Here is a 17,390-nt window from a genome sequence, read left to right as displayed (position 1 = left end):
TTAATCTACTACCCGACTCCCTGAATTTTTGATGCAAGACCTCATTCTTCACTTTGCCCATATCATTAGTACCAACATGTACAACGTATGGGGAGGCAACGGCCCATCATCATCATCATCACTGGACTACTAATGCAGAGATCCAGATAATGTTCTGGGGACCCAGGTTTGGATCCTGCCATGGCAAATGGTGGAATTTGAATTCAGTAAAACTCTGGAATTAAAAGTCTAATGATGACTATAAACCCATTGGTGATTGTCAGAAAAAACCCATCTGGTTCCCTAATGTACTTTAGTCAAGGAAACTGCCTTCCTTACCCAGTCTGCCCTAATGTGACTCCAAACCCACAGTGATGTGGTTGAGTCAACTGCCTTCTGGGTAATTAGGGATGGGCAATAAATGCTGGCCAAGTTGGTGATCCCCTCATGCCGTTCATGAATTAAAAAACCATGAACTCTGAATCATCACACTCCTCTTTCAGGATGTCCTGCAGCTGTTCAGTGACATCCCTGAGCCTGGCATCACTAAGGCAACACCACTATTGCTCTTCCTTTCTTATTCCTCCTTCCCTGTACAGTCAAGTCGCTTCTGGTGCCAGAGGCTTGGCTCTAACCACATTCCACTGAGATACCAGCACCCTCATCAGATTCCAAAATGGAATACTGGTTGGTGAGTGCTCCAGTTTCTGCAGCTGGGAGCATTCAGGTCTTCACAAACTCCCCAGCTGCACATCCCACTCGGCTGGCCTCTCCTGACATCTCTTGAACTTACAATCGACACCTTAGACTACGATTATTAGTCTTATTTTGTTGGACTTCCTACTCTATCACTAAAGTTATGAAAAAGTTAACTGTAACTAAGGTGTCACCCCTGTAATAACTACCCAACAAGGTCACGGCTCCCTTCCAGTTTCTCACCTCCAATCATATAGACTAATTCAGGAACGCATCTCATTCAAGGGCAATGAGACTATCTGCGACCAAGACTGCTACACCTCTTCCCATTTTACATACTTTGCTTCTTTGCCTTATTAACCTGAAATATAAAGAATCCAGTCCTGTTCTGGCTTGAACCAAATAATATAGAGTTTCTTATAAATTTAAAATTATTTCTCTAGAGCTTGAAATGGATTGTTTATTTGCAAACTGCCTTTGCAAACAGGCTCCCTTATCTCAAAATGCGAGCATGTGAACAACAATTAATAACAAAATAAGAAAAAAAAACGCTACGTTTAATCAGCTCATGTTCAGAATTTTAAAATATGAAATTAGGAAACCCGCACACACTGCTTAACTCTCTTAATGTCATTGGAAGATTTAATATGCCAAATTTTGGCCCAGGCCACACATTATGAATCTGCCATGTTATATGCGTTCTGTCTAAAGGCTGGTTCATGCCTCAATGTCTGCTGATGGTTCACCCTCAGGCACTTTGTTGACAATTCTAATCAGTGGTGGTTTGCCTCTCAGGGATAGGTCAAGGAAGCAGATCCCAAGCTCATCTTAGCCTGAATAGGATCAAACCTGTGCTGTTAGACATTATTCTGAATCACATGATAGCCATCCAACCAACAGGGTTACCCAAACCTTATCTTCAAGTGCCTGGGTGAACACAGCTGCAAAATAGAATGTGTGCATTGCCTGTATTGCCAGTTTATTTTAACTAAGAAACCAGTATATTTTAGCATAAGATACAAATGGGGAAAGATTGATGCACATAACTGCAATACTTAAGGTGCATGTTGTCAATCTTTCCTGAATAAAAAAAACTTCTCATGGAATAGTCCAGAATCTGGGGACCTAACCTAAATGGCAGCGGGCCATAGATCCCATATCTGACAGATCCAATGTTTTCTGGGGGAAGGAAATGAAGGTGGAACACAATCCCACAAAAGGAAATCTTGACATTAACACTGCAGGAGGACAGATAAAGTCGGTCGAACTATTGCATATTATTTCAACAGCCAGCCCTTTAAAAATATTACAAAACCAATTGCCTGTGTCTGTAGAAGCTGAAAAATTTGATCTCATGGTTCTAATAGTTCTTTGTTGACATAACATTAATAAGTATTATTAAGGCTTAGCTACTGCCCATAATTTGTCATTATTAAGCCAGGGTGGGCTGGTTGTGGCTGTAAATTCACAATTCAATTGACAGCTTAGAGGTTAATCAAGAATTAGCGGCCTTCAATGTGGGGCTGTGCATGCAATTCTGTACGATTTGCCAAGGGATTAAGTGCTTGAACAGGTTTAATGAGAAAATATAACTTTCAGCTGGTTATTTAACTGTAAAATTGTAACTGCTGAGCTCGTCCTTGGACTCAGAAGGCAGCTGAATTGCCTTTGCTAGCTTACGATCAACACATTTATGTAAAATCCTTTGAATGAGACCTAAAAATACATTATTTTGTTTAAACTACAGAGTAAACTAAAAAGCATAAAATACTAGAGAAACTTAACATATCTAGCAACATCTGTGGAGAGAGAAACAGAGTTAACATGACGATGATGTTCAATGTGATGATGCAACTCTTCTTCTTGAGTTTGATAAAATTCATATTGGATTCAAAACATTAACTCTATTTCTCTCTCCACAGAACTGGTTGTGTTTCTCCAACATTTTGTGTTTTTATTTCCAATTTCCAGTATCTGCAATATTTTGCTTATCACTGAGCGAACTACTGAGTTTAATAAAAATAAGTGTGTAGTTGAAATCGAACTGACACAGATAACGAGATAAAAATAAACCTTTCACTTTGTAAGTTTGAAAGCAGGACTGACAGAATGCAGGTGTTATTCAAATTGGACAAATTGCTACTTTACACAAAAGCTGGCAAACATATGGAATAGGCCAAAGAACTAACAAAATGTTACATAGTTGTGGTAACCACTATCATATGCTATTTCCTCAACACCAACCAATAAACCATAAGAACTGCCCACTGTCCTGAATTACATTTCTGAAGAGTTAGCATTCAATATAAAGGAATGTTATTAAAATGTGTTCCACAACCAAAATTACTTGAACATCTAATGTTCAAAGACACGGTTTCTACAAAATTGCTATATAGTGGTGTTGAAAGGGAATGATAATCAATATTTTCCCCATCCTACCCAATGGACACCACTGCCTCCCCAATATACATGAATGAACACAAAGCAGAGTGAGATTAAACTTACAACATCCCATCTGTTAGACTCAGTGTTATGTACTATGTGGTATTTATCCACTGACCAGAGTAGATTTACTGATTTTAAATTCAACATTAGCATCATACACCAATCTGGTCTATCATCCTGGCAAACTTCATTGATAAAAATTGGGGTAAACTTTCACAAGGTCTCCGTGATTCTTCCAGCAAAATTAGAGTGTGTTAATAGGAGAATCCCCATAGGAATTCATTCTTTTTATCTCAACAATGCTGCTTGGTAAAATGTCACAGTAGGGATCACAGAGTTGAATCAGCAGGCATTGACGGTTCTTCTTTCAGGAATCCTTGAGCACTGACAATTCTCGCAGTCGTGATGCTTTTAACTGTTCAACTTCAATTTTAGCCCTGAGCAGTTCTTCCTCCAACACGTGCAGTCTTTTAAGGCTTTCCCTTTTCTCATCAAGATACAATCCAAACTTCCTTTGGTTTTCTAGAATAAGCTCCTGTTCTTCTGAGGATGCTGCTGGCACTTCAGTCTCATTCCTGGTTCCATAGCGTGGGATGCCTGCTTGATGCTGCTGCAGAAATAAAAGGTCATCCCTTGTAAGAGGTCTAGGAGATGATGTTGAGGGTATTCTCGCACAGGTTGGAGAAAGCGATACATTTGTAATTTGATGAGTCTCTGCCTTGTCCAATCCTTCAAAGCTGTTACTCAGCTGTGGTGGAGCAGTTGACAGAGATTTCCCTTCACTTCGCTTTCGTCCTGCCTCTGGGGCTATCCACCTAGGAAATGCATAAGATTGGTAGCCTGAGGTTCCAGGCTGTGAATAAGAACTACTAGGCACTTCCATACAGATATCTCTTCTTGAAGCGGAACTCCTTCCATAAGGCCTGTATTAAAATAAATTTTCAAAATTGTATGAATATTTTAGCTCAATAATTAGCCAAAAATTTGTTGCACAAAATGGTGTTTCAAAATATTTATGATTTGACATGTCAACTGCAGCATTTCTTCTTGTGGAGTTTATGAAGTCACAAGGTATAAAACCACATCTGAAGTTTCACTTTGTTCATGAATAAATGTGTTCACTAGTTTTTAAAACATTGCTACTTTCTGGTTGCTTGTCATTATATGCAGAAAAAATGGTTTCACTGATGTCTATATTAATTTAAAAGGCAATTAATGGCATCTTACAGAATAGGGAAGTTCAATTCCCTAACTATGTCTGAATTAATTCATCCAGCATAGAGGTAAGCATGTCACAACTGACTTTGAGGCTGAAGAGGAAATCACAGGGATTTGCACTTCTGATCACAGCTAATGGCTAAACTGTTGCGGCCATTTGACCTATTCTGCCTACATCAACTCTTTAAATGAGCACCATACCAAAAATAGACTATGGATGCTGAAAATCTGAAACAAAAAGAAGGATCCTGAAGAAGGGTCACTGAACCCAAAACAGTGACTCTGCTTTCTCTCCACAGATACTGCCAGACATGCTGAATTTCTCCACGTTCAAATGAGCATCATAGGATCGAGCCAATCTTCTGCTTTTTCTCATACCCTTACACATTATTTTTGTCCAAGCAAATATCCAAAGCTCCCTTGAAGGCCTTGAATGTCTAATGACCCATTTTCATAAAAAAAATCTGCCATCCTGACTTGGTCTGGTCATGTGATTCCAGATCCACAGCAATTTGGTAGACTCTTTTACTGCCCTCTGAAATGGCTCTAGCAAGGTCCTCAGTTCAATAGTGATTAGAGGTTAGCAATAAATGCTGACCCAGCCAGTGACATGGAGATCCACGAATGAATATAAAGAAAACACAAATGGCTCAGCTCAGCTGGAAGCACGTGACTTGGGTGCACATTATAGGCTAATACTGGAGGCAGCAATGTCCTCGCGGTAATGTCACTGAACTTATAACCTAAACTGCAGGCTAACGTTCCAGGGATAGGGGTGCAACTTCCATCATCGCAGGTCGTGAAATTTGAATTTGAGAAAAATCTGGAATTAAGAGCCATCCCAATGGTGACCATATAACCATTGTCAAAAATCATAAAAAATCCATATGGTTTACTAAAGTACTTTAGGCAAGGAAATCTGCCATCTTTGCTTTGTCTGGCCTACATGTAGCTCCACTTGCACAACATGGTTAACTCTCAAGTGCCCTCTGGGCGATTAGGGATGGTTAATGAACACTGACCTAGCCAGCCAATCCACATGCCATGAACAAGTAAATTAAAACATCAATAAGTAATGAGAGTTATAAATGTTGTCATTCATTGCTCCAAGTGTCATCTCCCAAATGGAATACTAAACAAAGATCTTGTCCCAGAAAGATGTTAACACCTCCTGATGGAATGGATCTATCTTGGTGTCTTGGGCGGCATTCATTTTTTAACCAATGTCACCTAAAACAGGTAGGCAGATTATTTATCTATTTGTTGCGCATAAAGTGACGACAAAATTTGCCTACATAACACTTGACATAAGGCTCCAAAAGTGATTTATCTATGAAACACTTTGGGGCATTTCTAGTCTAATGAGGTATGTTACAATTGTAAATTATTTCAGTTTCTTCTCTTCAGCAGCAACCAGCAGTATTTGCCAAATGAATTCAGCTGGATGTTTCTTATGAATGTGATAAGGTTGTATATTATAACTAGCATCAATGTCTGTGAATTATATGAAAGGAGGAACAAAGATTCAGGGTTCAACTATTAAACCTGGAAACTCAGCAGCCATTAGGACCAGGATTGGAAGAAAGCAGAAGGTAAAAATAACACAAGCAGCAAACCTGCCAATTCCCCAGCTCCATCCTGCATCTAGGTAATTTTTGTGAAGGTGGAACCAGCATCTAGAACACCTTCCTTCTTCTTACCCTCCATCACAGCCTGTTGCTCCTTTAAAGCTGGAAGCCACTAAATTAGCCCTTCAGTTTCAAAAGATTATCCAATATTCTTAAGCTCTGTGGCCAGCAATTGGCTACCAAAATGAATATCACAGAGTGAATAACGTGCCCTTGCTACCCCTTCATTATTACCCTCAGAATGTCCCAAACTGTTTCACAGCTGGCTGGATATTTTTGAGGTAAAATGGCAGTTATATAAGCGAAGATGGCAATCAGTTTCAATACACCAAGACTCAAGAAACTCCAAACAAATTAGGATGGCATAATCTTTCAGTGATGCAAGTTGAAAGAGAATTGTGGGTCAGGATAGCTAAGGAAGTTTTCATACTCTTCTGAATAATTACAATGGATTATTTACACCCACTGGAAAGACACATAATGCCTACATTTAATGGTTTGTCTTCAACACTTCCACAATGTTGGAGGAAATGTCAATTCAGGCTCTAAATTCAAATCTGAAATAGGTTGAACCCACAACTTTCTCAAAAACATGAGGGTAACCAACTGAGTCAAGCTAATACAAGACATTTTTAAACCTAAATCTTGGCAGCAGAAAAGTACAATGCAAAGTTTAACTTACCGTAGGAGCAGCAAAATAGAAAAACAAAACCTATAATTTAAAATAAAGACAATTTCTTAATTTTTAGGAAACTTGTTAAAAGTAGTCTCTAAAAAGCAACTGAACTTACATGTTATATTGGCTCAATGAAGGTGTTAGTTGGCCGTTACTTCCTCTTGCCATCTTAAAAGCAGGCATAGTTTTCTCTTCTTCAACATCAATAGTTTCTGATTTTGTAATTTCTTTCATGGCATTTCCTGGTTCTTGATCAGCTATATCCCAAACACACACCTTAATAGCAGCTTGCTCCACATACTGATGGAATTCTTCTTCAGTCATTCCTTCTGGAGGCACAATGTCTTGTGATGCACTGCCTGATAACTGACTCCTGCCATCTGTTTCTCCATGTGCTTGTTGCAAAAAGGGACCATGACGAGCTTTCCATCTGTTGATCCAGCCAACAGTTGGAACAAAATTTCTAATCTGCATAGCATCTGCCAAGCCCTTGGCCTTTGCAGCCAAGGCTTCATCTGAGACAAGTACATGTTGTGCTCTGGCAACCTGAAACCACTGTAAGAGGGCAGTATCCACATCACTATCTCTCCCTTCCCTTTTCCTTTTGCGATCTGGATTGCTATTATTGTGCCATTCCATCAATACCTTTTCCTTGTTCTTGATTAGCCTGGAGATGACAGGCTGTGTAACACCAAAGCGCTTTGCCAATTCCATCTGGGAGATCTTTTGCCTCTGAAGCAATTCAAGAACTTGAATCTTCTCAGATAAAGTAAGTTCCTTCTGTTTTTTTCTTGTGGATTCCATGGTGTAACTGAACTGTTCAGCAACTAAACTTTGCACTGACTAATCTAGAGCTCTGACTTGCTCTTTTAAATCAGACTACCTCCAAAAGGCCAGCCCCCACTTCAGAAACACACCCAAAACCTGCTTTCTTAGGTAATGATGTGCAAAAGGACCCATTCAGCTAGAATATTTAGAGTAATGAGGTGCTGAATGTCTCTATTGTGCAGCATAAAACCCTGAGTCTTGCATAATACTAAACCAGGGGTCAAGGAAGGTCAGACTAATCCCTCAATGACTGTGTAAGAAACGCCCAGCTAATCCATTGAAGCTGTTAAGTGTATAATGGAAAGCTGTCAATGGCTATTATTCTACACATCTGCAACTACGTATAAACTTATTTTCTATAAACTTAGCTGTTCTGAAATGTGTGCAGCTGCAGCACAAGTTTTAAAAGTTTATACAGTACGCTGAAATAATCTTTATGCAAACTCACATATTCCTTATCTATTTTTACAACTCACTTGCCTACCTAGTAAACATGTTGCAAAACCAAAAAACTTTGAAAGTTTTGCCACTTTTTCTTCCCCATTTAATCTACAATCACGTGTTTTGTATACAAATGCCACTGACCTCTACTCTTCACCCCTAGTTCCTACCAACCACCGCGACAGGAACTTTGCTGTAAAGGGGGGAAGGGAGAAAGAGATTCCTTCACTATCATTTGTGCAATGCAAAACATGGTCTTTAAATTTCACAAGGAAATGTATTTTAAAAATCTTTAAAGCTGACCTGAGCACACAATGCATTTTTTTAAACAACTAAACATTCAAAAGAGAAATCCGAGTTTTGTAAACTGAACGCCTTCTACCCTAATTATGATCCATTCCTTTCCTGAAGGTATTGACATAAGGTCAGGTATGTTTACATGCATGTCTAGTCTTACAAAATCATGGCCATTTAGCTGTTGTTCACATGTGAGGCTTGTCTGGGGTAAATGCAGCTGAACCGAATTGTATTCTCAGCGCATGCTTGCACACGTGCATTTTCCAACAATTTTCGTTGTAGTCATAATTCAAATAATTTTCACACTGCACTGCGTGAGGATACTGGTTGAAATCTGCTAAGTAAGCATGGAAAATTGAAACCAGGCAGTTACTAGCTAAGTGCCATATCAGGCAGTCCATTTATCCGTGGGGCTATTGGTAAAGTGTAAACCACTTTTTTTGTTGTTTATATGTAGTAACAAAACATGACGGTTCATTTCATAGAGTCATAGAGATATATAGCATGGAAAAAAACCCTTCGTGCCAACTCGTCCATGCCGCCCAATTCCATTTGCTAGCATTTGGCCCATATTCTTCTAAACCCTTCCTATTCATATACCCATCCAGATTGCTGTTAAATGTTCTAATCATACCAGCATCCACCACTTTCTCTGGCAGCTAATTCCATACATGCACCACCCTCTGCCAGAAAAAGTTACCTCTTAGATCCCTTTTATATCTTTCACATCTCGCACACCAGAATCTTGTTTATCAATAGGCAGATTATATAAACTAATTTATACAACAGACATTTTATTCTTATGATACAGAGCACATTCAGAAACAGCTAAATTAGGCATAGTTTCTACAAAATCATACACAGAATCGTCATTCTGATATAGACTTTTATCATTAGCAAATGATGCAGAATCAGCCCTCAGCCTATCGGGTTGTGGTTGATCCATTTCCAAATGGCAAGAGTAAATATTATTTATTTCTTCACCGTCAGCTGGCACTTAATCTTTCAAAGCAGGGTTTAATCTTACTTAGGATGATTCCCCAGAAAGTATTTGAACTATGGCATTTTGCAATGACATAGCATAGCTGTAACAGGAGACAAGCCTTGAAGTTGAAACAAAGACACAAAGAAAATGACACATAGATAAATGGAGGTACAGGTAATGTTGGGGAGGCAGGGAGACTACAGAAGGACTTGGACAAGCTAGGAGAATGGCAAAAAAGTGGCAGATGGAATACAGGGTGGGAAAGTGTATGGTTATGCACTTTGCTAAGTAGAATACAGTCGGTTCTCTTATCAAACGTGTTTCTTCAACACAAACTGGCTTTAACACGAATGAAGAATTTAGACCACTATTTGTAGAACGCGAATGTTCCTTACCTGTATTGGCTATAACACGATTCCGGCCCCGTTAGTTTAAAGGGCACAGCTATTGCACGATTTTCTTCTAACGAGAGATTGTATGAGAACGGAACTATCGTGTTATATCAGAACCGACTATAGAGGCATAGACTATTTTCCAGATCGGGAAAGGCTTTGGAAATCTGAAGCACAAAGGCACTTAGGAGTCCTAGTTCAAGACTCCCTTAAGGCTAACATGCAGATTCAGTTGGCAATTGAATGGATGAGTGAATGCATGACTTATTTCTTGTCACATATATCTAGAGAGATATGGTGAAAGGTGTTCTGACACCACAGTCCAGCGCCATTTTGAGGTACAAGAATAAACAGCAAATGCAAAGATAGCATTTCAAGAGGGCTAGCAGATAAGAACAGAAGTGTTCTGCAGAGGCTGTATAGGGCTATGGTCAGGCCACTTTTGGAATATTGTGAGCAGTTTTGGGCCCAATATCTAAAGAGGAATGTGTTGGCGCTGGGGGGAGGTTTACAAGAATAATCCCTGGGACAAAGGTCTTGTCATATAAGGAGCAGTTGAGGACTCTGGGTTTTTACTCCACAGAGTTTACAAGAATGAGGGAGGATCTCATGGAAACTTACAGAATACTAAAAAGCCTGGATAGAGTGGACATAGAGAAGCTGTCTGGACCAGGAGGAAAGACTAGGACCAGAGGACACAGCCTCAGAGTTAACAGACTACCCTTTAGGGCAGAGATGAGAAGGAATTTTTTCAGCCAGAAATGGTTAATCTGTGGAACTCAGTGCTGTAAAAGGCTGTGGAGGCCAAGTCATTGAGTGTATTTAAGACAGAGGTAGATAGGTTCTTGAATAATAAGGGGATCAAAGATTATGGGGAGATGGCAGGAGAATGGAGGTGAGAAACATGTCAACCATGATCGAATGGTGGAGCAGACTCAATGGACTGAATAAAAAATGAAAAAGCTTGTTCTATGTTAGCACCTGTGGGAGAGAGTAACATTTGTGAATGCCGAGTAAAATAATATTATACATCAACCTTTAACTGTTTAAATAAATGCAGCTCAAGTATAATAATGTCACACAATGTCACCTTTTTTAAATGCCCAATGCCTCAAACATCAAATGATCAAAGAAATCCACACTCTCATTAAGTACAACCAAAGAGACAAAATTTGCACAGTACACCATGTGCTCTAAATTTATTCCTTTTCTTTAATTAGTACACACAGACTGCTTTAAGTCACAGGATAATGCATTTGCATCTCAATGATATACATGGTATATCTGCACAGTACTACTGTATTTACAAGGCATGTCATTGCTATTCCGTACACAGCCCTTTCAGAAATCCAGCCAGGATGATTCCCTGCAGAAAACTATTGAGTGCCACAAAGAAAGGATCACCATTTCATACTGCTACGTTAGTCAGTTAATTAGTAAGAACTCCACAAGAGAACACTTTAACTGCGTCACTGGCTGTGGTAATGGAACACAGCACTCAAACATATCTAGCTTGCTAACCTTTAAACTTTTTCATTTTTCTGACAATAAATCACTCAATATGCGAAATTCAAAAGCAATAAATACTTACGCATGATAATTACCAACAGCAAGACAGCTGGTGGGGAAGAAAGCAAATTAAATCTAATCTATGAAACCTCAATTCAGCACAACATTTGTTGGAATGATATTTCTATAAATCTAAGATTTTTGATTTGCACATATTGCTGAGTTAATTTTTTGGTGTATTACTTGATCTGCACAGCCAAGAGAATGTGAAACAGAGAAGCTAATTTCTGTTTGAACATGGAAAAGAAGCAAAGATTTTCTCAGAGTGATGAAAGGACAAAGCCAAGTTTCCCTTTCAATTTATTGCAGCTCGTCCAGTGGACGGCCATTTCATACTATATATGTTTTTCGTAGCAGTAGTGAATTACAAAAACAACTTCAGCACAATCATCATCATTTAACGTTACAATTGACATTTAAGTTTTCTGATCATAGATCTGATATTGGAGAATGCTCTGCACAGGTCAGCAATGAAAATAAAACAGTTGGTCACCCATGGATTGTAATATTTTCTGACGGCAGCATAAATGTGGAAAAAAGACCTCCTATGATGGTTTGTCACGTTGCCACATGCACTAATGCCACCAGTAATAGTACAGCAGTGTTACCTGCACAGGAACAATGAGTGGTAGTAATGCAACATAATTCCAGCATTAAAAAACATAACGACATGTAGACAAAAATAGTCTGTTGCTGTTGGATAATTGTAGTTTCATCAATGCACACAACTTGCAGTTCCAAGGTGATGTTGCCGTTATTTCAGAATTCTTTGAATTAATATCACAATAACAATTTGATTATTATAGCTCTGTTATAAGATCAAAACATTCCAATTTACCTTGGAGATGAGACAAGCCTAATAAACAGAAATTAGGAAGAGGAATCTAAACCTTATTTAAAATATTAAAGGAAAGTGCAGCGGTGTTTAGGTAGGCAATGCCTATGACAGGCACGATGAAGCACCCAAAAGGTGAGGCAAAGATACAGCTGTGAGCAAGAAATCAAATTAGGCGGAATGGGGAATTTTATGGACCAAGGTCTGTAAGGCTGAATTAATGGCAGAGGGTGGAGAAAAAGAAGAAGAGAGAAATGCTGAAATTTAAACATATGGATATGATTTTTACATTTGAGACACTGGCATTCCAAGATCCAATCCAGCAAGGATGAGTGAGTTGGACCAGATGTATGATAGGACATGATGGGGTGAACGAAAGTTTGCATACAATAAGTGATTGAGAGGCAGGCCAGGACAACACGATAATAAGCCATCCTGCAGGCTTCATGTTCAAATCTGGTTTAAAAAAATGTAAGATTAGCACTCTGAAGAAGTCTAAAATTAAATTCACATTAGTTTTTTTTAAACAAGTTATTCCTTTTTCCACATCTAACTTCTGTATTCATACGGAATTAGAAAAGTTCCTCTGTTCATCTGTAGAGTACAACAACAATTGAAGATAATGCAATCACTTGGTAACACTGAATTTGAATATTGTTGAAAAGAAATTTACTGAAAATGTTTTTCGAGCACAAATGAGGACAAATACAACAATGCCACATTTCAAACCACAACAACAATTCGTACAATAGGAGAAAAAGGAGTTGAATGATTGGTAATTTGACTCTGACTGAGGTGTTGGCATGGAAAAAATCAATGAGAAACTATATGCTCCCTAAGCTTCTGGTAATTCAGAGAAAACTTGAACATATTCCTTTTGTTTGCATATAAGTCCCTGCATTTGAATGCAGATTACATTTAGAGAGCAGGAATAGGCCATATTATGAACTCAACTTCTTGGAAGATGTTAGCGTAACTATTAGCAATGCAGAATGCAAAATTAAACAGTAACATGTGAGGGTACTAGGGTTTTTCAAACACTATTTCAAAGTACGAGCATCAAATAAATTCTTATTTTAGTAATGTGATTCTGTTTAGACCTTGATGGAACATTTCTTTGAAGGCATTTTAAACAGAATTTTTATGCAAAAGCATCAGGGAAACCAACCATACTTAGTATTTACACAAAAATCAGAAACAACTCCCAGTGGCTGCATATCAATGCACCAAAAAAAAAACAAGGATGTTAAACCAAAAAGTCCAGAGGTCCAAGGTGTCTGATTGTCCAAAAGTAATGCTATATTGCCATCTGGTTCACTGATCGTACACTTGTCTAAAAAATAAGAATGAAGTTTTCCAGAAAAGAAAAAGTATCAATTTTAGTGTAAGTATGATCTTAATGATGTGGCAAATTATAAATTTCTGCAAAACAATGACAGTGACACAAAGTTAACTTTCTCAAGAGTCTCATTCCTTGTAATTTTAATTGGTATTAGAAATTTTAAAAATAAAAAAATTAATATCTTGACTTCCTTCTTTTTAAATGTCTCTCTCGACCTTTTATTTCCCTCTCCTGCACCCAATTTTATACTGAATTAAATATTCTTACTAGAAGGCATTCAAAAAGAATTGATGGTTACTTGAAAAGGAACAACATGCAGAGTCTGAGCAGAACACAGGACAATGGCAATAGTGAGATGTTCATTTGGAGAACTGGCACAGACAAAATGGGCACAATGGCCTCTTTCTGCTCTAAAAAGGTTCTGTGATTCTAAGTCATGTCCTGGATCACACGGCGTTTCTCTTTAATAATTCTTCAACTAATTTGTAATTTAGATTTAAATTTGTCATATGCATATAAAAATATAGTGAAAAGTGTCTTTTTGTGTGTCAGACGCGAAGTGTCACCACGCTCTGATGCCATATTGAAGCACTGAATATAATGCAAGATTTTACTGCAATAGAGTTCATCTTTCTCTTTCTTCCTCCACTGCTCCTTGACATCAGCCGGGGTATCTAAAATGGGCTCCTCAGTCTCTGTAGCATGCGCTGGAGTCTCAGTTATGGATCTCTCCCACCGCCACAATCGCAACCACCGTGTCCAAGCTGCAGCCATGGCCCTGGGGATGTGCTGGTTCCATACCTCCTATTCTCCAACTCACGCTCCTCCAGATGCTGCCACCCCTCATCGGGGTCTTCCACCGTCCCTTTCGTTGACCCTCCGTTCCTTCAGGTGCCTGGGCCTAGCCATGGACCTAGAGCCTTGGCTCGGCCCACTAGTCTGAGCCAGGAGAGTCAGCCTATGGCCTGCTCCTTGCCTGCTGGGAGACCCTGGGCTAGGGTGGAGCCGCATTTGACTTGTCCTGATGTCACTACCAGAGGCCTCCTCCTTCACCCGCCACGCTCCAGGCTTTAAAGAAAAGAGAATAAAAAGAGCAAAAGCAAAAAGAAAAGGAAAGCAGATAGGAGTGGACGAGCCCTAGGCTGAGCCCTGCTACACCACAGCCATCTTGGAGTTAATTTGATAAAAAGTTATAAAAGCAGAAATTGCTTGAGAAACTCAGCAAGCCTGGCAGCGTCTGTAGAGAGAAAGACAGTTAATGTTTCAAGTCCAGTGACCCTTCTTCAGATCAAAACTCAAAATGCTAATCTGTTTTCGCTCCAAGGATGCTGCTGTATCTGCTTAGTTCCTCTGGCAATTTGTTTTAGTTTCAGATTTCCAGCATCTGCAGCTCTTTGTTTTATTTTAGATACAAAATTACTTGCCCACTAATGAAGATCTCAAAGTGTTGCACTGTTGTGACTTTCTAATATACAGTATATTCCACTGTAAAAACCAGAGAATGTCTGTGGGTAATGTTGTACATGCAATTACATCAAATCTGTACCTCAGGTATGCTGCCATCATCATCTTCACGTAGAGGGATCTGCAGGGCCTACTAAGTGAAGCATGATGGAGGAAAATTGCCTCATCGTCCAACTAGACTGGGCTCTTGTTTTGAACAAGTAATTTATTACATGGTTGCAACTAGTTACAAGTTACACTGACATGGTAGGCATGTAACAAAGGCCATGAGCTCATTAAAATGCTATCAGGCAAATTGTTGGCATGAAATAAGTGGCCTGCAGTACCCATTTAAGCATCATGTCAGGCTACTTAACAGCTGGTACAATTATCCAGTGCGTAAGCTCTCCCCAGTTGAACCTAAATTTCATTTTTTGGGTACTGCAATTGGCAAATTCAATGGTTTTTTTAAACGAAACCTAATGTCTGTTTCAAATGGGTGTTCTGGATGGTTGCAGCAACTTTCTGCCCCTCTATCATCACGTTATCCTTCAACATCCTTTCCTCCTTCCCAATACTTTACCATCTCTGCCCATATGGCTCACTTTATTTTCATAATCACAATATTCTACAAGGCCAAGCTCAGCAATGCAAATTTGGTAATTGCAAGTGATGCAAACAAAATAAAAGTAATAGACATATGGGGTCCACAGGAACAAACAATCTCAGAATGATCACATCACGTAATTTGGACTAAAGAGTAAAGCACCAGAATCCACAGCTAAAGGATACAGCTGCAAAAGGAAATTATGGAACAGCTTACGTAAAATAATCTGTGGGGAGTTCTTCAACTATTGAGAAAAGGTTGAAGATCTTTAAAAGCATATCACCAAAACAAGATAGATATGTGCAATCCAGAATCAGCAAGTAATGGTTAAACAAGTATATGCTGAACATTATTAATCAGAAGACACTTTAAAATACTGCGTGCAATTCTGGCTTCCCTGCTATAGGAAGGATGTTGCAAAACTTGAAAGGGCTCAGAAAAGATTGACAAGGAGGTTGTCAGGGTTGGAGGGGTTGAGCCAGAAGGGGAGGTTGGAGCTATTTTCCCTGGAGCGTTGGAGGCTAAGGGGTGATGTTATAGAAGTTTATAACATCATGAAGGACATGGATTGGGTGAATAGACAAGGACTTTTCCCCCAGGTGGGCAAGTCCAGAACTAGAGGGCATAGGTTTAAGGTGAGTGGAGAAAGATTTAAAAGGGACTTTTTTTTTTAAAAACACAGGAGGGTGGTGCAAATATGGAACGAGCTGCCGAGAAAGTGGTGGAGGTTGGTATAATTACAACATTTAAAAGGCATCTGGACGGGTATATGAATAGGAAGGTTTAGAGGGATATGGGCAAATGCTGACTAGATTTATTTAGGATGTCTGGTCGGCAGGGACGAGTTGGACCAAAGGGTCTGCGTCCATGCTGTACAGTTCTTTGAGTCTAAGTGAAAGAAAGGAGAGATGCATGAACTTAGGCAATATGTCCAGTTTCTAGAAATGATCATTGCAAATGTGGGGCAGAAATGGGGGTTAATTTAAAAGTATCTGTTGCCAGAATTTAGGTAAAATTTGACCAGAATAGTAATCACCATAATTTGTCCAAGAAGAAATAGTTCTCTGTGTAATAACAATTCAAGTGAAAGATTCAATACGATGAATAGCTTAATCAGAGTCAAAACAAACTTTTCACCAAGTGCAGCTTTTTCAGCTAAATGGTGAACAAATCGGCAGTACAGTGGGTGGTAAGCCCCATCTGCAAAACCTAAACATTGTAGTGATACCATGCTGGTAATGCCATTAGATTGGCCAAAGTGGAAGTGCAAACAATTCAATACCAACCAGAGTGCATCTGCGGATTTAAAAATTCAATTTGCAAGACTCTGCCATGAGAAAGGCGCAATGTGCAGATATAGCACATCTTATCAAGTTGAGTTTTGGACAGTCCCTGAAACCCTGATCACTGTAGGAACCATCAGATACAATGACATGCAAAGCACAGTATACGCTGGCGGTTCATAAGATTTGATCAGAAATGTAACTTTAGCTAAATGCAAATCAATGGGAATTCAAACTGAAATACGGAAATAGATAAGAAATAGGTTGATACGTAGCATACAATAGGAGTTTATTTTAAAAAATGTCAGGCATGGATGTCTATGACAAGTTTTATTTATGTTCAAAAATGCAATTTCCCACATCCAGATTTCCGATTAGATATTTGTGGCTAAAACTAAGAATGCATTACTAACACATTCATCCATACTGATGTTAGTGAAGTCTTGCTGATATGCTGTGTTAAGCTACAAAGTGCAGCAAGTTCTTTGCAACTTATCCATCCTTGAATTTACTAATTTACACTGCACTTCACAACATCTATCTGTACAATATTCTTTTTCTCTGCATAGGGCTATTCTGGAAAAAAATGTTTTGCGTTAAAATCTATTTATAGGATTGCAGAAATTCACGCATCAGGGGTTAAAATATCTAAAGAACCAATATGGTGTGCATTATACCTGTTTACAGGCGTACATGCAAGTTATTTATCTGGTCAGGCAAGGATGC

The 17,390-nt window shown here is 39.0% G+C and overlaps 1 protein-coding gene across 1 annotated transcript in view; it reads right to left on the bottom strand.

The window, feature by feature from the left end:
- Positions 1-8,911: 8,911 nt before the first annotated feature.
- LOC125482974 (epithelial splicing regulatory protein 1-like) overlaps positions 8,912-17,390 on the bottom strand; it is a 19,892-nt gene continuing 11,413 nt past the window's right edge. Inside the window, exon 7 of the mRNA XM_048596153.1 lies at positions 8,912-8,981. Coding sequence (XP_048452110.1) covers positions 8,912-8,981 — 70 coding nt within the window. The remainder of the gene's footprint in view (positions 8,982-17,390) is intronic.

The sequence above is a fragment of the Rhincodon typus genome, chromosome 4 (genome assembly GCF_021869965.1).
Source record: "Rhincodon typus isolate 14 chromosome 4, sRhiTyp1.1, whole genome shotgun sequence".
Taxonomy (NCBI): domain Eukaryota; kingdom Metazoa; phylum Chordata; class Chondrichthyes; order Orectolobiformes; family Rhincodontidae; genus Rhincodon; species Rhincodon typus.
This window is presented reverse-complemented; position numbering and strand designations above follow the sequence as displayed.